The 22,318-nt window shown below is 39.0% G+C and overlaps 1 protein-coding gene and 1 long non-coding RNA gene across 2 annotated transcripts in view; one reads left to right on the top strand and one right to left on the bottom strand.

Annotated features, from left to right (window-relative positions):
- LOC139757880 (uncharacterized) overlaps positions 1 to 17,414 on the top strand; it is a 30,768-nt gene extending 13,354 nt beyond the window's left edge. The window contains exon 3 of the long non-coding RNA XR_011714731.1: positions 14,177 to 17,414. This is a non-coding gene — a long non-coding RNA (uncharacterized lncRNA). The remainder of the gene's footprint in view (positions 1 to 14,176) is intronic.
- Acbp1 (Acyl-CoA binding protein 1) lies at positions 189 to 22,264 on the bottom strand. Its single transcript, XM_071678797.1, has 3 exons — positions 22,067 to 22,264; positions 2,377 to 2,491; positions 189 to 562 (listed from the first exon to the last, which is right to left on the bottom strand). Exons 1-3 carry the CDS (start codon positions 22,079 to 22,081, stop codon positions 423 to 425), a joined length of 270 nt encoding a protein of 89 aa, XP_071534898.1. The 5' UTR covers positions 22,082 to 22,264; the 3' UTR covers positions 189 to 422.
- Between the last annotated feature and the right edge of the window lie 54 nt (positions 22,265 to 22,318).

The following is a 22,318-nucleotide window of genomic DNA, read 5'->3' as shown; positions in this document are numbered from 1 at the left end:
CGTTGTTCTGCTAAAGACTACCACTTCATATACGAGTCTGTGTGGCCTGTACCAACAACTAAAATATCTAAAGTCTGTGAATAATGGATCAAATTTTCAAATATTCCTCATGAACCATCCTGACTCAAAGGCAAAAAACTCCATAATAAAACACAAGTTGACTGTAAGAGGTAACAACAAATAACAAGCAGGGTTTATACATTTTATTTAGTATCACAAAATGCAACTTTTTGTACATTTTACAGAGTATCACAAAATGCAACTGTTGTCCAGGATATTTTCCTTGCAACCAAGCAATACAAGGCAAATAGACACACAAATATATTCATAAGGTTTTGCAAGGAAAATCTTATGTCAATTACCAAAATGAACATAAATATTTCACATTAATATAAAAGCAAATTTCGAGTGGGTGAAAGAAGTTACTGTAAACCATACGTGGCAATAAGCTGGTCAGCCTTGGCAATGTAAGCTTCCATGGCGGCCTCCTTGGTCATACCCTTCTTCGAGTTCCATGCATCCCACTTAGCCTTTCCTTTGAAGTCTAGCATTCCAGGCCTCTCTGTAACACAATTTTAGCATGATTAATTGAAATAAATTTCTCACCATACAGATAATAAGATCACACAAGCTAATTTCTATAACTTATCAATCTAGATCCAGTTTCTACCTATCTCTCAATCAAAAACTCTTCACAACTTTCATCTCTCCTATTACAGTTCTGCAATTCCACTCCTAGACTATATAAACATACTTAGTATTACGGTAACATCCACTCTATCTTGGAAACCCTACATTATGGAAATAGCTAAGTCTTCCTCTATGAAACTGGTAGTCCTGTTTAGATGCTGAAATTCCTTTTCTTCTGAACAGTTGCTCCATTTATACAACGGACTGATTCATCCTTGTATGGAGTACTGTTCTCACAACTGGGGTAGTTCTAGCCTTGCATCTTTACATTAGAGAGTCAAGTAGAAAGCAGCCCTACTTATAAACTCTCCCAGGCTAGCTTCTAATTTAGGCTGCTTGCCTAAGCAGCAATATTGGTTCACTTTCCCTCTTCAATATGTATTTCTGTTTTTGCTTCCGATGGCTGGCTACTTGAGTGCCCCTACCACTAGCTATACCACGTGATACTCGGCAAGCTGCTGCATCACATGATTACTGAATGATGTTGGCAACTCAAAGACAGGCCATTTTGAGAATTGTTTTCTTTTCCTACAACTCAAAGCTTTGGAACTCTCTAACCTATCATTTCTTTCCCAACATCTATGGCCTGGCACATTTAAAGACTGGTTTTCCCTTCAAAATTTGCAAGTGCTTTTCCTCGTCTCTTCTTTTTTCCCTTCCATAATCCTCTCTAAACTTCAATTAAGGCCTTACCTTGATGTGGACTTTTGTCCATGAATGTAGCCTCCAACTTATCATTACTATTTTTTTTCTACTGGTAGAGGCAACTGATAAAAGTATTTGGTAGGAATATTAGACAGGAGCATTAGGTAGAAGTAATAAGTTGGAACATTAGGTAAAAAGAGTCAGTAAGAACATTAAGCAGGAGCTTCAGGAAACACTGTGCTAAAGTCCCTCTGCCTGTTAAGGTGAGGCACTAAAAAGCTAAAAAGCAGCACTGGAGTAGGAGCCTCTGGAAATACTGCACTAGAGTTGCCCTCTGAAAGTGGCCTGTCAAGGATAATGTACAAAAGGCTAAGTGAACCAAACCAATTGGAGCACTACTGGCTGTTCAGAGTTCAAAGTGAACTGGTGTCACAACAAAAATATACTTTTCTATAATCTGTAATTCTCCTACCGTATGAAAAACAGAGAAACCCAGCCACAATATCTGCAACTATCAAGCATATACTTACTACTTGTCTGTAAAGCTTGGTTTGGCTTTAATAACTATGGCATTCACACCAACTTTTCAAATCACCAAACCTGCATAAGATTTCTTATGCCTACTTTCCAACTGACACCTGTATCATTTAACAAACCTACTCTTAAAATCTCAATTTCTTCCATTACTCTCACAACTTAAAAATCTAAATTACCATTCCCCAAAACATTTCCTTAATACAGCCACTAATCATTATGCTCATGTTCCCTCATAAATACAGAAACCCTTTCACATGTGGTTACATGCCTATCACTTACAGCTTGGAATATATGTACCTTTTGTGGGAATAAATTTTCCAAAACTGGTTTCTCAACCTTAAATGCCAAAGGCTGGTGAAGAGCCAAGATGCCCAAATTCCATGACCAAGCAAAAGGATATTATGACATTCCAGTCAGAAAAATACTGGGGAAAAAAAAAAAAAAGATCCCCTAAGGAAAATATGACTAAGAAACTTATATGGCATATCTCTCATTGTAACATACCAGTGTTTATATCTCCAACAATTACTTGTTTGTAGAGACCATAGAGCTCCTTTAACTCATCATCATTTGGCTGTGTTTTCAAATTCTTCACTTTTTCAGCAGCTTCATTAAATTTCTGTAAAAACAAAGCTTTATGTTTATGATGTACATTATGCATAAATAATATTCATAACATTCTTTAAATTATGAATCAACATTCACTGAAAAAGATATGCCACTATGCCACACATTCCATGTCCCATCCTCTTACCCATTCCTCATAAGGATGTGCACATAATCTACACGTTGTACCTCTTTAATTTGGCAAACTTGGGACCTAGCCATTTCCAGACCACAGAAAATGCCGGAAAATAGAAATTGGCCCCTATGTCATACACAGTTGACAATCCGATCTCACAGTACTCATACAGAATCTTTACATAAGTTCCTTTATTAAATTTTTTCAGTAACCACTTTTCAGTCTTAGATTATGATTTATGCTTATTAGCACTAGCGCCATCTTCTGCACCTGTTGGTCTCTTGGAGGACAACATGAAGGGCTAACATACAGCTATGAAAAATCAACAATTGTTAATTAGCGCGGCTGCAGTGTAAACAGATTTTGCTATCTTAGCACTGCTAACAGTGCCATCTTGGTGGCAGATCCGCAAACTAATGACAGATTCAAAACGTGCCAGATTAGAGAGGTACAACCTGTATATAGAATAACAAATATGACCAAAAAGCAACTGAGTAAAAGGTATTAACCTTTAATAAAACGTAACACCTTAAAAAAGTATAAGCCCAATTCAGTATGCAAAATTCTTTGCTTAGTGAAAATGGACCAATTCCATTCCTCTCCTCTTAGTGGGCAAGTACATGCTTTAACCTGTGAGAAGTTCATGAGTATTTCACTCATGTTTTCATCTATCTAAATGTTTTGCCTATGCTCCATGTACACCATTTATTTCTACTTAACTTTTCTCAGCTTAACAAGTTAGACCCTTTGATATTAAGTTCATCTAATACTCACATTTACACAGAGTCAGTGCTACATATAACAGATGTAATACCAGTTAAACCTCTTTAATTCAGCAACAATGGGACCAGAGCTTCGTCACATTTTAAAATTTTCAGATTCATGGGTAGTGCCGCATATGCTAAATGAGAAAATTTATCTTGTCACTTATAGTCACAATAAAAAAAAAGGGGGGAGAAGACATACAATGATGTAATATTCAACTATCCTTAATGCTGTCTTATTCCAGCTTCTAAACTCATGAGTAGTAGTAACCGTAATTTAAATGCACATTGACTGGAGTTATGGATTCATCAGGAGTGACATCCAGGGCACTTGAATTTCATGTTACAGGTTCTGGATTATCGTTTTTTATCTGTTTTTAACTTTTTGAAAAAATTTCCACACTTGTTTGCTCTATGTGCTTGGATCTTTCATGAATGAGTTTAGACTATAGTAGGCAAGTTATTTCTTAGTCTTTGATGAGGCTATTGCTATTAACTCCATGGTTAATTCAATGCACCTATCAATGAAGCTTTCATTCATTCTCTTCCTTTTTACCATTACTGTTACTGCCCAAGTTCATGACTATATCTACAATCTCCTCATCTATAGGGTGAAAAACAACTGCTACCTCTTTATCAACATCCATTCAACTCCAAGTCTTGCACTTCTAAGTTGGTGGCAAGAGTCATGGTTGTAGGACTCTTCATTCCTCTTTCAAGTCCATTAATTTTGTGATCAGCTTTCTCATAGTAACATGAAATCCACTGAAATCAGGCTCACTTATATCATGATCTTCAAACATTAGAAAAACACCATAAATTGTGCCAAGCATTCTTGAAAGTTGTAACAGCAACAAAGTGACGGAGTCAAGATGAAAGCAATCATACATGAACTTGGCCTACTTGACCAGTGCCACTATGTTGGTTCACTTTCCCTCTTCTATAGGTATTACTTAACATTTACATTAACATAACTTTTTACCATAGTTTTTTACTTTTTCATGTTAAGGCTTCTTGTGATGTTGCATGAACACATTTTCATCTTTGGCTTTTGATTATGGTTATTTTGTGTTCCCCATTCATCATTGCACAAGATGTTTATGCAAACCTTTACTTTCCTAATGTTTTTGCTCCTGAGGGCTGGCTGTTTGTGTGCCCCCATCTCTAGCTAGACCACGCAATACTCAGCATGTTGCTACATCACATGATTACAGTGTGGCTGCTGGCAATTCAAGGGAGAGCCATTTTGATAAGTTTCTTTCTGTATATGTCAAGGCTTTGGAGCTCTCTATTATCCCATGTCTTTCCCAATAACTATGACTTGGCACATTTCTAAAGACAGGTTTTTCACTTCTTCCAAAATTCATAAATTCTTTCCCTTGTCTCTTCTTTGTCCCTCTCATTAACCTCTGTATATTTCAATTAAGGCCTGGCCTTGATGTGAACTTTAATTGATGACTGGAGCCTCCAGCATAACAGAAAAAAAAATCCCATGCACCAGATAGTGCACTGACCACATCATTAATGCGGAACTGCATATAAAAGTTTTTCACTGATGTCCCTGAATTAACAGTACTCAGCAACAGACAGGTTAAGTGCTGGCTAATATGTAATATCTCGCAAGGAAGAGCACAATAATATCATATATAATGAAAAAGTTATATGAATCATTAAAACAGCCAATCCAGTGCATCACAGACATTAAAACTTTGACGTAATATTGACATGCCACATGCCATTTTAGGCTAAGCACATTCCTAATGTGCTATCTTCCATTCCCATTCTACATCAGTGTTATAAAAATAAATCTTACTCTGTCATTTCATTCGAAATAATTCCTCAGTCTCCTGCTCCGTCATTTCATTTAAAATCATTCCTCACAGTCTCCTGTCCAAATTAGGTATTTGGCTTACTGCCATCTGACACCCACCCCATCCATCACAAATAAACACCACTGTAAACAATTTAACGTACACAACTTTTCCCGCTGTTATGAACCACGACTGACAGATACTCAGAAGATTTTTCTATTAACTAATTAAAGCTGGAAGTGACCTGTGGCATCTATATATGCCTCTGAAAAGTAGTATATTCAAATATGGATGGAAAATTCAATAACATACATCCACACTTTCTGAGAGTGCCCACAAGACTTCACAGTAATCGATGTGAGACCAAGACACTTAAGAATTTTTCCATGGGCTAACTAGGTTTGTGGGGCCTGGATGAAATATAGGCAATATATGTGTGGTCATAAAAAGTGTGATTTAGAGAGCAGAAGAGGGTGCATTGAAATGGTTTCAACACACAGAGAGAATGAGTGAGAAAAGGTTGACAAAGAGGATATATGTGTCACAAGTGGAAGAAAAAAGGAGAGCAGAGAGAACAAATTGGAGATGGAAGGATGGAGTGAAAAAGATTTTGAATGATCGGGGCCAATACATGCAGGAGGATGAAAGGCACAAACAAGGGACTGAGCCTGGGATGTGAAACATCTGGGGTAAACCATGAATAGTCTGTGGGGCCTGGATATGGATAAGGAGCTGTGGTTTTGGTGCATTGCATGACAGCTTGTGTATCAATATGAGTGGATGTGACCCCTCCGTCTGTTTCCTGGCACTACCCTGCTGATGCAGGGTGCAACGATTGGGTGTGGGGGAGAAGAGAATTCATACATTATAATCATTTCTTTCATGCATTTATGCTCTTTTCTGTGTGGCAGAGAGGCATCAAGACTGACAAAGAGGATATATGTGTCAGAGGTGGAGGGAACAAGGAACGGGAGACCAAATTGGAGGTGGAAGGATGGAGTGAAAAAGATTTTGAGAGATTAGGGACTGAACATACAGGAGGGTGAAAGGCGTGCAAGGAAAGGAGTGAATTGAAACAATGTGGTATACCGGGATCGATGTGCTGTCAGTGGATTGAACCAAGGTATGTGAAGCGTCTGGAAACCATGGAAAGGTTTGTGGGGCCTGGATGTGGAAAGGGAGCTGTGGTTTCAGTGCATTACACAAGACAGCTAGAGAATAAGTGTGAGTGAATGTGGCCTTTTTTCTCTTTTCCTGGCACTACCCTGTTGTAGGGGTGGGATGCTATTTCGTGTGGCAGGGTGGTGACAGAAATGGATGAAGGCAGCAAGTATGAATATGTACATGTGTATATGTATATGTATGTATACGCTGAAATGTATATGTATGTATATGTGTGTTGGTGTTTATGTATATACATGTGTATGTGGATGGGTTGGGCTATTCCTCATCTGTTTCCTTGCACTACCTCATTAACATGGGAGACGGTGATTAAGGATATCACATATTTTTATTCATATATATTCGCCATCCCCTGCATTTGCGAGGTAGTTTTGAGAACAGAGTACTGAGCCTTTGAGGGAATATCCTCCCTTAGCCCGCTTCTCTGTTCTTTTTTTGGAACAGTAAAAAAAAAAGAGGAGGATTTCCAGCCCCCCAGTCGCCTTCTACAACACGCAGGGAATACGTGGGAAGTATTCTTTCTTCCCTATCCCCTATATGTGTGTGTGTGTGTATATGTATGTATGTGTATGTGAGAAAGTGTTTGCTGTTTGTATATATGTGTATGCGAGCAGATGTGCCTTCCTTCATCTGTCTCCTCAAGCTAACATGGGAAACGGTGATCAAGTATGAAAAAACTTTATTAGTTTCATTCAAAATCTACATTTTCACCAATTCTTGGCTCCCTAAATGGAAAAATGGGAATTGTGGTTTCAGAAAATACAATGATACTGTAGTACAACTGCAGAATATAATTATCTTTTCATTGCAGAAATGTGAATTTGGAAAAAATGACATATATCTTGGAAAAAAATTAAAACCTAAAGTGTAGGCAAAATAGCACTGATTGTGGTAAAAATCAAACAAGACATATATATCAAAAAATCATATAATACTTAGAAATGACTAATGATGCAGCATTTCAACTGCATATTTCTAAAATGAGAACTTAAGATATACAGATGTAAGTGTAAGGCAGGCTGTCCCTGGAGTCGGTTCTTGCATTTATATTCCACATCTAAGAACTGGTTACAGAAAACTGGTACTCAAATGTGTAACCCCCTCTTATATAACAAGTTTCAACTGCATGTATTAACACAGAAGAGCAACAGGTTTTCCTAGAACTAAGATCTGTTACTAAGCAGGGTGTCCTGGCATGCCTCAGGAGAGCATTAGTTTATGCAAACAAGAGTGGAAATACTTTGCACTGTCTCAAAGCAGCTTATGACACTTTCCATTATAATCTATAAGAAACCAACAGGCTTTAGGATTTTTCTGCAAGCTATTTAAAGCTGTGGGTGACATATGGCAACTACATAGCCTCTCCCTCTAGTTAGTATGAGCCTATTCATATAAAAATAAGAAATCTGAGAATGCATATAACGATGCTCCCGACATACGTCTGAGTTACATTCTGACCAACTGGTTGGATCTCAAAATGGATGTAAGTCAGAAATATGTCAGCATGGCACACAGAATTTGTATATCCACCTCAATTTCTATCATGATTATCTTGTTTTCTATTAGCCAGCTTTATCATGATTCTGTAGTTTCTTTTTACCTTTTATTTAAGATATTTTAAATTCAGGTGAGGATATTCCCTCAAAGGCCCAGTTCTCTGTTCTTAACGCTACCTTGCTAACGCGGGAAATGGCGAATAGTTTGAAAGAAAGAGTTTTAATTCGGAGTGATTTATCTAAAATTTCAATGAACTTTTGGGCAACTCGTTCATCAGCTTTTGCTGCTTCACCTGTGACTCAAACATTGTGCAACTTACATCTTTTACATCTACTGAACTAACCATGACTTGCTGTGAAATTCCCGAGGTAATCCTCACCTAGTCACGACTTCAAAGTCTCAAAAAGACTTCTAACCTTCGCCTGAACTGTTAGTAAGCTTAGTGGTACACATTTTTTAATTTGATCTTCCATCCACAGCATCAACAACTTTTCCATTTCATGAATGGGCCCTGTCATTGCTTTATTATTACTGTAAACTTCATACCTGCCACATCTTTCACTGCTTCACATATTTTTTCTTTGTCCTTTAAAATTATGGAGACTGTCAAATGGGACAACTCTAGATCATGTGCAGTCACAGTCATTTTTCCTCCTACATACTGGGTGATTACCTTCATCTTCAATTCCAAATAAAGTTTCTTCCTTGGCTTCTTGTCAGATCTAACAACATCTGATGAGTTTTCTCCTCTTGCTTGTCACCTTCTTTGGGGTTTAATACAAAAATGGTTTAATCCAGTGCAAAAATTTGTTATTCACTTGAATAATGCATGCTTACCAAATGGTAACAGACCTAGAACCGAGAGAGATGCTGTGATGTACATTCCCACAATTATCTGACATTCACTACCGTATGCACGCAGCCATTAGCACTGGCAGACATCTGACCAAGCATAATTTAAATATTTACATATGTTTTTGAATTTACATTTTTCAGTCTTATGTACAAATGGTTGTAAGTCACATAGGTCATCAGTAGGGCAGCATCTGCATACATACTTTGCACTTTCCCCTTAAAAACACATACACGAGAACATAAGTAAGCATTAAGCCTACCCATAACTATCTCAAAACATTCAGAAAAAACAACTAACAGTATGCTGGATGCTTCACAAAATGTAATAAAACTGTGCAAGTAATTTCAGTTTTTTATACGATACAATGATTATTTATAACTCATAAGGAACTGAAGACTTAAAAATAAAGTATTAAAGGGGACGGGAGCGGGGGGCTAGAAACCCTCCCCTCCTTGTATTTTAACTTTCTAAAAGGGGAAACAGAAGGAGTCACGCAGGGAGTGCTCATCCTCCTCGAAGGCTCAGATTGGGATGTCTAAATGTGTGTGGATGTAACCAAGATGAGAAAAAAGGAGAGATAGCTAGTATGTTTGAGGAAAGGAACCTGGATGTTTTGGCTCCGAGTGAAACAAAGCTCAAGGGTAAAGGGGAAGAGTGGTTTAAGAATGTCTTGGGAGTAAAGTCAGGGGTTAGTGAGAGGACAAGAGCAAGGGAAGGAGTAGCACTACTCCTAAAGCAGGAGTGGTGGGAGTATGTGATAGAGTGTAAGAAAGTAAACTCTAGATTGATATGGGTAAAACTGAAAGTTTCTGGAGAGAGATGGGTGAGTATTGGTGCATATGCACCTGGGCATGAGAAGAAAGATCATGAGAGGCAAGTGTTTTGGGAGCAGCTGAATGAATATGTCAGTGGTTTTGATGCACGAGACCGAGTTGTAGTGATGGAAGATTTGAATGCAAAGGTGAGTAATGTGGCAGTTGAGGGAAAAATTGGTATACATGGGGTGTTCAGTGTTGTAAATGGAAATGGTGAAGAGCTTGTAGATTTTTGTGCTGAAAAAGGGCTGGTGATTGGGAATACCTGGTTTAAAAAGAGATATACATAAGTATACGTATGTAAGTAGGAGAGATGGCCAGAGAGCGTTATTGGATTACGTGTTAATTGATAGGCACACAAAAGAGAGACTCTTGGATGTTAATGGGCTGAGAGGTGCAACTGGAGGGATGTCTGATCATTATCTTGTGCAGGCGAAGGTGAAGATTTGTAGAGGTTTTCAGAAAAGAATAGAGAATGTTGGGGTGCTGAGAGTGGTGAGAGTAAGTGAGCTTGGGAAGGAGACTTGTGCGAGGAAGTACCAAGAGAGACTGAGTACAGAATGGAAAAAGGTGAACAAAGGAGGTAAGGGGAGTGGGGGAGGAATGGGATGTATTTAGGGAAGCAGTGATGGCTTGCGCAAAAGTTGCTTGTGGCAAGAGAAGCGTGGGAGGTAGGCAGATTAGAAAGGGTAGTGAGTGGTGGGATGAAGAAGTAAGATTATTAGTGAAAGATAAGAGAGAGGCTTTTGGACGATTTTTGCAGGGAAAAAATGCAAATGAGTGGGAGATGTATAAAAGAAAGAGGCAGGAGGTCAAGAGAAAAGTGCAAGAGGTGAAAAAGTGGACAAATGAGTCTTGGGGTGAGAGAGTATCATTAAATTTTAGGGAGAATAAAAAGATGTTTTGGAAGGAGGTAAATAAAGTGCGTAAGACAAGGGAACAAATGGGAACTTCAGTGAACGGGGCTAATGGGGAGGTGATAACAAGTAGTGGTGATGTGAGAAGGAGATGGAGTGAGTATTTGAAGGTTTGTTGAATGTGTGTGATGATAGAGTGGCAGATATAGAGTGTTTTGGTCGAGGTGGTGTGCAAAGTGAGAGGGTTAGGGAAAATGATTTGGTAAACAGAGAAGAGGTAGTAAAAGCTTTGCAGAAGATGAAAGCCGGCAAGGCAGCGGGTTTAGATGGCATTGCAGTGGAATTTATAAAAAAAAAAGGGGGTGACTGTATTGTTGACTGTTTGGTGAGGTTATTTAATGTATGTATGATTCATGGTGAGGTGCCTGAGGAATGGTGGAATGCTTGCATAGTGCGATTGTACAAAGGCAAAGGGGACAAAGGTGAGTGCTCAAATTACAGAGGTATAAGTTTGTTGAGTATTCCTGGTAAATTATATGGGAGGGTATTGATTGAGAGGGTGAGGGCATGTACAGAGCATCAGATTGGGGAAGAGCAGTGTGGTTTCAGAAGTGGTAGAGGATGTGTGGATCAGGTGTTTGCTTTGAAGAATGTATGTGAAAAATACTTAGAAAAGCAAATGGATTTGTATGTAGCATTTATGGATCTGGAGAAGGCATATGATAGAGTTGATAAAGATGCTCTGTGGAAGGTATTAAGAATATATGGAGTGGGAGGCAAGTTGTTAGAAGCAGTGAAAAGTTTTTATCGAGGATGTAAGGCATGTGTACGTATAGGAAGAGAGGAAAGTGATTGGTTCTCAGTGAATGTAGGTTTGCAGCAAGGGTGTATGATGTCTCCATGGTTGTTTAATTTGTATATGGATGGGGTTGTTAGGGAGGTGAATGCAAGGGTTTTGGAAAGAGGGGCAAGTATGCAGTCTGTTGTGGATGAGAGAGCTTGGGAAGTGAGTCAGTTGTTTTTTGCTGATGATGCAGTGCTGGTGGCTGATTCATGTGAGAAACTGCAGAAGCTGGTGACTGAGTTTGGTAAAGTGTGTGAAAGAAGAAAGTTGAGAGTAAATGTGAATAAGAGCGAGGTTATTAGGTACAGTAGGGTTGAGGGTTAAGTAAATTGGAAGGTAAGTTTGAATGGAGAAAAACTGGAGGAAATGAAGTGCTTTAGATATCTGGGAGTGGATTTGGCAGCGGATGGAACCATGGAAGCGGAAGTGAATCATAGGGTGGGGGAGGGGGCGAAAATTCTGGGAGCCTTGAAGAATGTGTGGAAGTTGAGAACATTATCTCGTAAAGCAAAAATGGGTATGTTTGAAGGAATAGTGGTTCCAACAATGTTGTATGGTTGCAAGGTGTGGGCTATGGATAGAGTTGTGCAGAGGAAGATGGATGTACTGGAAATGAGATGTTTGAGGACAATATGTGGTGTGAGGTGGTTTGATCGAGTAAGTAATAATAGGGTAAGAGAGATGTGTGGTAATAAAAAGAGTGTGGTTGAGAGAGTAGAAGAGGGTGTTTTGAAATGGTTTGGTCACATGGAGAGAATGAGTGAGGAAAGGCTGACCAAGAGGATATATGTGTCAGAGGTGGAGGGAACGAGAAGTGGGAGACCAAATTGGAGGTGGAAAGATGAAGATGGAGTGAAAAAGATTTTGAGTGATCGGGGCCTGAACATGCAGGAGGGTGAGAGGCGTGCAAGGAATAGAGTGAATTGGAACGATGTGGCATACCGGGGTCGATGTGCTGTCAATGGATTGAACCAGGGCATGTGAAGTGTCTGGGGTAAACCATGGAAAGTTCTGTGGGGCCTGGATGTGGAAAGGGAGATGTGGTTTCGGTGCATTATTACATGACAGCTAGAGACTGAGTGTGAATGAATGGGGCCTTTGTTTTCTTCCTAGTGCTACCTCACACACATGAGGGGGAAGGGGGTTGTTCTTTCATGTGTGGCAGGGTGGTAATGGGAATGGATAAAGGCAGACAGTATGAATTATGCACATGTGTATATATGTATATGTCTGTGTGTGTATATATACATGTATACGTTGGTTGAGATGTATAGGTATGTATATTTGTGTGTGTGGACGTGTATGTATATACATGTGTATGTGGGTGGGTTGGGCCATTCTTTCATCTGTTTCCTTGCGCTACCTTGCTAACGCGGGAGACAGCGACAAAGCAAAATAAATAAAATAAAAATGTTTAAAAAAAAATTTTTCTAAGAAAAACAGTTCAACATAATAACCAAATGATGGTAAATTTACCAAATAAAGACACGGTTTACCATAAAAGTTAATATAAACACTTTTCATATTTCTTATTAAGCCCCAAAATGACTTGCACAAAAGAGTAACAAGAAAACCGCGAATTTTCACGACACCAATCAAAATTGTTTAACCTTTAAATCACACATGAACATGTCCACACCAGGTTTACAGAGGGAACTTATGATAATATATGTCTAGAATAACATTGAGTAAGGCAATATATCAAAGTCTGAATATTTTTCATAAAAAACTCTGCCTTACATTATTTCACCTCACAGCTTAACTGTGTTCTTTCCATCTTAAAAATGATGTTCCATATGAAATTCTGTATATCAATAATAAACTGGGGCTAAAACGTGCCATGTGCAGAAGCCTCAGCTTCAATGTTCTACCTATGTAACAGCTATTCATCAAATATGAAAAAAGGGGAGAAAACCACAGTCTTAATTTTTAATATGCTGTTCTCAACATACACCAACACATTACGTGAGTATCATCAATATAGAAAATTTAATGTGCAGCATCAGACTCGTAACTTTAACACACTAATTTCATGATAAACAGCAATAACAAAGTACCAAAACAGTTCAACTGCTTCTACCCCCTTTGGCCTCAATGATCAGGCCAAGCCAAACTACAGATTATTCCAGCTCACGGTGATAAGCAAAGAAAGTTAACAGCATATGCAAAACTACTGGAACAGCCCATACGACTGGATGACACTTCCCTGATCAGAAAATGGCCTTATGAATCCAGGTTCATACAACCTTCTGGACGAAACAATGATATTCATAATCTCATGCCCTCCTTACACTGATTTTCTTTTTACCTTTGTTCAACTCATAATTGAAGTACATTCTGGATGTCATATGAGTCACTAGCACCCAATAGGTGCTGCCATTTACCCCTGCCAAGTTAAAAGTTCTAACCACTGCTGATGCCATCCACACAGCAATTCACTTCATCATATAATCTTGTTTTCCTTAGATTTGCCATAATTTATGTAAGTTATGTTCATCTCAATGTTAAGGTATGCTGTTCCAGTGTACAGTATCATAACGCTGGTAATGCAAGCCTGCTTTGCCCCAATTTAAATCTGGCACTTTATTTTTTATGTTTTTAGCATCCTTTAAAGTTTGTCTGTTATCATGTGTGTCATTATGATGAATAAATACTTTCTGAAAAGTGCTCATGAGCTGATGCCACAGGGCCAATTAGCATCCCTTCTAAATACAGCACTTCTAATTTTCTTTTATGAAGCAATAAATCTCTTGCACTTGAGGAAGTTATGCTAATCTGAAGGCATCAGAAATACTTTATTTTCCTTTTCCTACATTTTTATTCTCCCCTTTTATCCAATGTTTTTAAGAAAAACTAATGCAAGATATGGAAACTGTGATTTGTGTTCATGAAAATGCAGGAATAATAAAATAATGACTGTTTTCATATTTTACCAGAGAATTCAAACTACCTGAGAATGTAGCTGGAAACTACCTTTGTGGCCAAAGGGTTAAGAGAGGTTAGCAAGTGTCAACATTCAAAAGATGTCGGTAAGTCTTTTAACTCCATGATGTTATTAGCTTTATTTAGATACCAGGTGAATTTGTTCTGCAATGCTAGTGTAGTATTTAGAGTAACAAATCGACCAAGAATATGAAAATTTCATGTTTTATAGAGCTTTCTTTCTTTCTTTCGTACTATTCGCCATTTCCCGCGTTAGCGAGGTAGTGTTAAGAACAGAGGACTGGGCCTTTGAGGGAATATCCTCACCTGGCCCCCTTCTCTGTTCCTCCTTTTGGAAAATTGAAAAAAAGAGAAAAAAATAAAAAGACGAGAGGGGAGGATTTCCAGCCACCCGCTCCCTCCCCTTTTAGTCGCATTCTAGAACACACATGGAATACGTGGGAAGTATTCTTTCTCCCCTATCCCCAGGGATAATTTTTTATAGAGCTATTCATATAAAATAATCTTAGTATGTCAGGGAAAATGTGGGGTTAATGTAAGATTAAGTACACTTAAATAAATCAACAGAACCTAATATAACCTTGCTTGATTTCCCTGGCAGACACAGTTTATCATAATGCATAACACTCTAGGTGAAATAAGCCAGCCACAACCATAAGAGTACCACACATTTAGTGTCATATGTCAACATACAGATATCACAGAGCAAGGCCATGCAATTCCAGCAACAGATGAATTTGAAACGAGAAACTGCAGAAGCAGGAGTCTAATTAGGGAGTGTGTGTGATTGGAGGATGCCGAGAGTAAATATCAATAAAGTAACTTTAATGAGGTTTAGTACAGGAGAAAGAGGTTTGAGCAAGTTTGTATAATGGAGAGAAGCTGAAAGAGGTAGTAAATCTATTTAGATATCTGGCCAGGGATATGGCAGATGAAAATGTCAAGGTGGGTAAAGAGGCAAAGTTCCCAGGTGTGTTGAGGTCACTGTCTGCAAGGGAAAAGATGGGCCTGTTTTGATGGTGTTGTAGTTCCAACAGTGCTGTGCTCATGAGAGTTGTAGACCCTAAATGCATGTAATGAAACAGGGTGGATGTGTTGGACAGGAATTGCCTGAGAACATTACATTGTATGAGAGACTGACTCAGAAAGGAATGATAGAGAAGTGTGGTAGCAAGTGGAGTGTTTAATACAGCTTATCACAGTGTGCTGAAATGATTTAGACAAATTATAACAAGGACACAAGAAGTTCAGGAGACAGAGGATGAGATGGAAGCCTAAGAGGGGAAAAATGCTTCAAGTTACATGGAACTAAACATTTAAGGATAGAACAAATATGAGCAATGTGGGACAAACATGGTAAAGAGCTATCAGCATGATGAACCATGGAATATGAAGGTCAGGGGAAACCACAAGAAGGTCAGTAGGGCTTGGCTGTGGACTTTTTTGGGTCTCTCTCTGTTTCTCATTTTGGTGCATTGTGCATGACAGGTAGAGGGTGGATGAGAGCAAGTATCATCTTTTTGTCTGTCCCTGGCACTAGCAAGCTAATGCATGAAACAGCAAACAAGCATGGGAGGAAATATATTTCTACCATCAGTCTGGTTAACAGGTGATGCAAAGTAAGATTTCCATAGGTCCTGTAATTTCATTAAAAATGCATTACTTAATTTTACACAAATCAACCCCACAGTTTTCATAGTACATATAACCCTCAATACTAAACCTTGTCTTATATAATTTGACAAAATATAATACTGAAAAGCATGCTCATGCTTCACAGCTGTTAATGCACTGTGCGTTCTAAACACTACACAAGCATTGGAAACCAAAATCACTCAATATCCAAACCTAATGGCAATGCAGTGCTTAAGTGAGCTTTTAACAAAAAGCCTTCTTAAAATTGCACAATGCCACCCATCCTTATTTGCTCTCAGTCCTCGTAACATTTGAAAAATTTAACCCACATCAAATCTTACACTGTCTCACCTAGGCTGGATGAGGTTATGTTTGATACTAATCTGTACAAAATTTATTCTATGAAACCATATTGTTGTGCACTTACTGGAAGTCATCCCCCCCCCCTTACAAATTTCTTATTTTGTATGTAACTGCTCAATTAAGACTGTAGAAAAAAATAAGACTGTGATGGAACTGATAATGAGTTGTACATCTGCTTTCTCTTATGCAGTGACTTCTGGTTTTAGTAATCATTTCTATAAAATATATTAATGACCCCCTACTTTTACACTGTTGTTACCCAGTAGACAAACTGACACAAGTGGGTCAAATATTTGCTAACTACAGTTCTTCCTTAATTTCAACTGTTATATATTTTTTTTCAAACTTGATTGCCTAAGTTAACAAGGTAGAGCCAAAAACAGACAAAGAAAGGTCAAATCCAACATCCATTCTCTAGCCATCAGGATTATGAGATTCATCTTTTCTCATTACAAATCTTTTGAAAAATATCAAAACATGAAATTGAGTGGGAGATGTATAAAAGAAAGAGACAGGAGGTCAAGAGAAAGGTGCAAGAGGTGAAAAAAAGGGCAAATGAGAGTTGGGGTGAGAGAGTATCATTAAATTTTACGGAGAATAAAAAGATGTTCTGGAAGGAGGTAAATAAAGTGCGTAAGACAAGGGAGCAAATAGGAACTTCAGTGAAGGGCGCAAATGGGGAGGTGATAACAAGTAGTGGTGATGTGAGAAGGAGATGGAATGAGTATTTTGAGGGTTTGTTGAATGTGTTTGATGATAGAGTGGCAGATATAGGGTGTTTTGGTCGAGGTGGTGTGCAAAGTGAGAGGGTTAGGGAAAATGATTTGGTAAACAGAGAAGAGGTAGTAAAAGCTTTGCGGAAGATGAAAGCCGGCAAGGCAGCAGGTTTGGATGGTATTGCAGTGGAATTTATTAAAAAAGGGGGTGACTGTATTGTTAACTGGTTGGTAAGGTTATTTAATGTATGTATGACTCATGGTGAGGTGCCTGAGGATTGGCGGAATGCGTGCAAAGTGCCATTGTACAAAGGCAAAGGGGATAAGAGTGAGTGCTCAAATTACAGAGGTATAAGTTTGTTGAGTATTCCTGGTAAATTATATGGGAGGATATTGATTGAGAGGGTGAAGGCATGTACAGAGCATCAGATTGGGGAAGAGCAGTGTGGTTTCAGAAGTGGTAGAGGATGTGTGGATCAGGTGTTTGCTTTGAAGAATGTATGTGAGAAATACTTAGAAAAGCAAATGGATTTGTATGTAGCATTTATGGATCTGGAGAAGGCATATGATAGAGTTGATAGAGATGCTCTGTGGAAGGTATTAAGAATATATGGTGTGGGAGGCAAGTTGTTAGAAGCAGTGAAAAGTTTTTATCGAGGATGTAAGGCATGTGTACGTGTAGGAAGAGAGGAAAGTGATTGGTTCTCAGTGAATGTAGGTTTGCGGCAGGGGTGTGTGATGTCTCCATGGTTGTTTAATTTGTTTATGGATGGGGTTGTTAGGGAGGTGAATGCAAGAGTTTTGGAAAGAGGGGCAAGTATGAAGTCTGTTGGGGATGAGAGAGCTTGGGAAGTGAGTCAGTTGTTGTTCGCTGATGATACAGCGCTGGTGGCTGATTCATGTGAGAAACTGCAGAAGCTGGTGACTGAGTTTGGTAAAGTGTGTGAAAGAAGAAAGTTAAGGGTAAATGTGAATAAGAGCAAGGTTATTAGGTACAGTAGGGTTGAGGGTCAAGTCAATTGGGAGGTGAGTTTGAATGGAGAAAAACTGGAGGAAGTGAAGTGTTTTAGATATCTGGGAGTGGATCTGGCAGCGGATGGAACCATGGAAGTGGAAGTGGATCATAGGGTGGGGGAGGGGGCGAAAATTCTGGGAGCCTTGAAGAATGTGTGGAAGTCGAGAACATTATCTCGGAAAGCAAAAATGGGTATGTTTGAAGGAATAGTGGTTCCAACAATGTTGTATGGTTGCGAGGCGTGGGCTATGGATAGAGTTGTGCGCAGGAGGATGGATGTGCTGGAAATGAGATGTTTGAGGACAATGTGTGGTGTGAGGTGGTTTGATCGAGTAAGTAACGTAAGGGTAAGAGAGATGTGTGGAAATAAAAAGAGCGTGGTTGAGAGAGCAGAAGAGGGTGTTTTGAAATGGTTCGGGCACATGGAGAAAATGAGTGAGGAAAGATTGACCAAGAGGATATATGTGTCGGAGGTGGAGGGAACGAGGAGAAGAGGGAGACCAAATTGGAGGTGGAAAGATGGAGTGAAAAAGATTTTGTGTGATCCGGGCCTGAACATGCAGGAGGGTGAAAGGAGGGCAAGGAATAGAGTGAATTGGAGCGATGTGGTATACCAGGGTTGACATGCTGTCAGTGGATTGAATCAAGGCATGTGAAGCGTCTGGGGTAAACCATGGAAAGCTGTGTAGGTATGTATATTTGCGTGTGTGGACGTATGTATATACATGTGTCTGGGGGTGGGTTGGGCCATTTCTTTCGTCTGTTTCCTTGTGCTACCTCGCAAACGCGGGAGACCGACAAAGCAAAAAAAAAAAAAAAAAAAAAAAAAAATCAAAATTCATGCACATTGATTCTAAAGAGTGAGAATATCAACCTTAATTATCGAACAAGATTGCAGGAAAGCTTATACCCAATGCCATCTTCCTATCTGGGCACAGTAATGCATTAAGAGTCAAACCAATCTTTACCTAATCCCCAGCTGGAGGGCTCTGACATGTGGACCATCTCATGATGAACCTTCTTACCTATGCAACTCAAAAGTGGGGCAAAGGAAAACAATGTTGGCAAAATAATGTCTGAGTCATCAGTGCCAACTACTTTTATGGAAGGAAAAAAATCTGCTACTACACTTTTAAATCACTCCTACTAGAGAGTCCAGTGATGTGTGCATCTTCCAAATCCACAGTTATTTCTGTGATGCTCCTAAAGTAAAAATTACCATTTTAGGTTGAACAGTGATCAGGGGTAAAAGACTAGTTTGGGATGATGCATGATTCTGTTCTGCAGTGGAAATATGTTCAGTAAATACAAAAAGAGTTGTTGAATATGATATTGAGCATTAATATAAGGTATCTCTAAACACTAATTGTATCAAAATGCATCTAAATACATGAGGATTATAACAATGTCCATGAAATACACAGCAATACAGTCAGAGGCGCAGACTAATCAACTCTACATCAACAGTTTACTGCATTTCAGTATTATACAGTATCTATTTCTCTTTCATGCTTATCTTGATGAAGCAAAAAGTAACTTTTAACAAATGAAAATTCACCAGGAGTCATAATACCACCTAATTTATCCAGTTCAATAAAACCAAATACGTATTTTTCTGACCTGTACAACTTCTGGTGAATTACAATGGTACAGAGGTCTCTTGCATACTACAGTTTTGCCAACCAAAGTTGTGAGTACACACTGGGAATAATGTATGCCATTTTACCAAGAATGGCATGAAGTTCTAAGTATCAAAGTTTTCCATGACACGATCAAAATTTTACCCTTATATCTGGCAAATATTGTGCAACCCTCGGCTGCTTGTGGCCCACCCTGGCAGATCGCCATTTCTAAGGAGAGGCAGGGGGCATGTCAAAACAGGCAGTATTGCTAAGGCAAGCACTGACGTAACCTTTTATCCAGCACAGTTGGCTGGCTGCTGTGTGGGAGTGAGCAAGTACAGCATCAGTGATCAGTATTGCCATCACATTACGGAACCACACTCTAGTTTTGCATGTTGTTTCTTAGTACTTTTATGATAAGCATGCTTTATCTTCAAGTGTTTATTATGGGCCTGCAGGTGTGTTTCTCAAGGACGACACACCATAAACCTCCATTTCCCACAGGCCCTGAACATTGCCAACCACAGGATCCTATAGGAACATAATTCCAAGGGTTGGTTCGAGACCACCATGTTCTGTCTATCATTATAAGACTTGATGATTCCTGTCAAACTAATCCAAAAAGATTATGATGTGAATTTGGAATGATAGATCATTAAGATTCTCAAAATACAGAGAGAAAGGAAATACTGCCATATCTAATATTTCAGGTAGTTGACCATGAATTTATTTGACTTCAGCATTCCTCTTGTATTTTTTGGTATTCTGCATTTCATTTTTATTGCCATGTTCAGGGAAAACAATATTAAACAAGGTGATAGTGGTTAACATTATATCTAGGAAAGTATGGTTAATCAAAAGTACGTTAAGCAATTGTAAAACGAGAAAAAGAAATGTAGACCCTTCAAAACCCTTATCAACCATGTTTTATGCTGGTGGACAATATTCTAATTAATAAACACCAACCTGACCAGCAGCAGCCAGTCCTTGGGTCCCTACTGACACAACTTATTGCTGTCAGATTTCTACCTGAAATATAAAGTTACTAAAGATTAAGTGAGATTTAAAAGGTTCTGTTGATTATGCACAAGACTTTACTCTATTTATACTGCTCCTACATTTTCCGTGATAAAGTATAGGTAAGCCTCACTACTATTGCTTGAATGTTATCATAAAGTATGATGCTCTAAATTATGCACAGCGAGTTATCAAAAGCTGGTCTCACTGCATGGCTAAACTTATCACACCAACTGGGTTAGTGTACAGTTATACTGAGGAGTTCTTTGCTTTTAACCACACATTTTCCTAGAACTTATTAATCCTCCCACCTTTTGCCTGATTTAAGATTGTAGACTGAAGGGAGGAACAGCAGTAAACCAATGCATATATTCACCTAGGACATGCTGGTATTATGACCATTTTGGACATCCAACATATTCTGGGATTTTAAGTCTAGGAATCAGCAATATAAGCAATTCCATGACTTTTCTTCTATACCATTGCTCCCACAACTGATTACTTCCCTATGAAATTAGGATAGTTTTGTTGATAAATCATTACTGAAACAGTAATTTTTCCACATTAGGCCCGGGATAGGTTAAGTGTCAGGTTAGCTTTAGTTTGGTTTGGATTATTATATTTTTTGAGTTTTAATATCCTTTCATTGATTCTGACCTTCATTTCTTACTTAAATCACTACTCAAAACCCCGGTTCTCGCTGGGGTCCCACATTATCGTTGTATATGGGAAGAAAATGCATCAAAAGGTAATGAAGAAAATATATCAAAAGGTAATGAATGATCTGCAGAAATGAAGGTCAGAATCGTAGACATCAAAAACCATCAGACAAACAATCTGAATTACTAAATATGCCGGTGTCTGAAACGGTTAATTTTACCGACATTCCTCACCTGTAGAATCTATTTCTTTGTATGGTAAGTGTAACATAGCAAGGCTATATATTGACCATGACGAGAGACGTACCATATAAACTCGTCCTTGGCTCCAGTGGATGGGAGGTTATCATGTTGCACCATGAGGAATGCTGCCATCATTGATTATCTCCACACCACACATGACCGCCACCCTATATGGCAAGGTCTCATAAATCATTAACACGACCCGAGTTGGAGTATTTCATCACTTAAACTATATCGTTCTCGGCAACAGATGCTCACATGAGGCCAGACATGATATATGAACATGACTGGAGAGGACAACATGACTGGCAAATTACCTGTTATTCTTTGTTTCTCAAATCAATGGCCACCAGACTCGGGCCTACTCTCTCGCCAGACAATGATACTTTACAAGACCAACAGCAGGTGTCCTGCCTCCTGAGGAAGGCCTAACCCTTCATCACCTCCATCCATCACTTGACAGTGTATTACCGGTAACTCAGTTCCTGAATCCTAGCCTGTATATCCTATAGATCCCCTGCTAGTGTCTCATGCTTCCCATTACAATTATATTGAACACAACCTGATATATATATACACAGGGCAACATGATGGTTAATTTGATTTCGTTTACCTCCTCAAGAGACATGATGGCTGGTTGGCTGGCTGGGGTGAGGACGTCAGTAGCAGAGGATGACCGTAGTGGTAGTGTTACTGAAGCTGGCTTGGCTGGGTGTGGGCTTAGCTGGGGTGGGGTGCTGCTGGCCCTCAGGCCTGGGGTGGGGAGCCGGCATGATCACACTCCCCACACCCCCACATAGTTGCCACTCTACTCCACTAACACATTTTATATTATTATTCATAGACAAAAGATTCCCAGCCTAAA

This window comes from Panulirus ornatus, chromosome 28 (assembly GCF_036320965.1).
Source record: "Panulirus ornatus isolate Po-2019 chromosome 28, ASM3632096v1, whole genome shotgun sequence".
NCBI lineage: Eukaryota > Metazoa > Arthropoda > Malacostraca > Decapoda > Palinuridae > Panulirus > Panulirus ornatus.
The sequence above is the reverse complement of the archived record's forward strand: the minus strand, read 5'-3'. Positions and strand labels throughout refer to the sequence as shown.

Excerpts from the sequence above, each read along its gene's own strand:
- Acbp1 (XM_071678797.1), bottom strand. Across the intron at positions 563-2,376 it reads TGTTGGAGATATAAACACTG|AGAGGCCTGGAATGCTAGAC; the intron begins GTATGTTACAAT and ends ATTGTGTTACAG.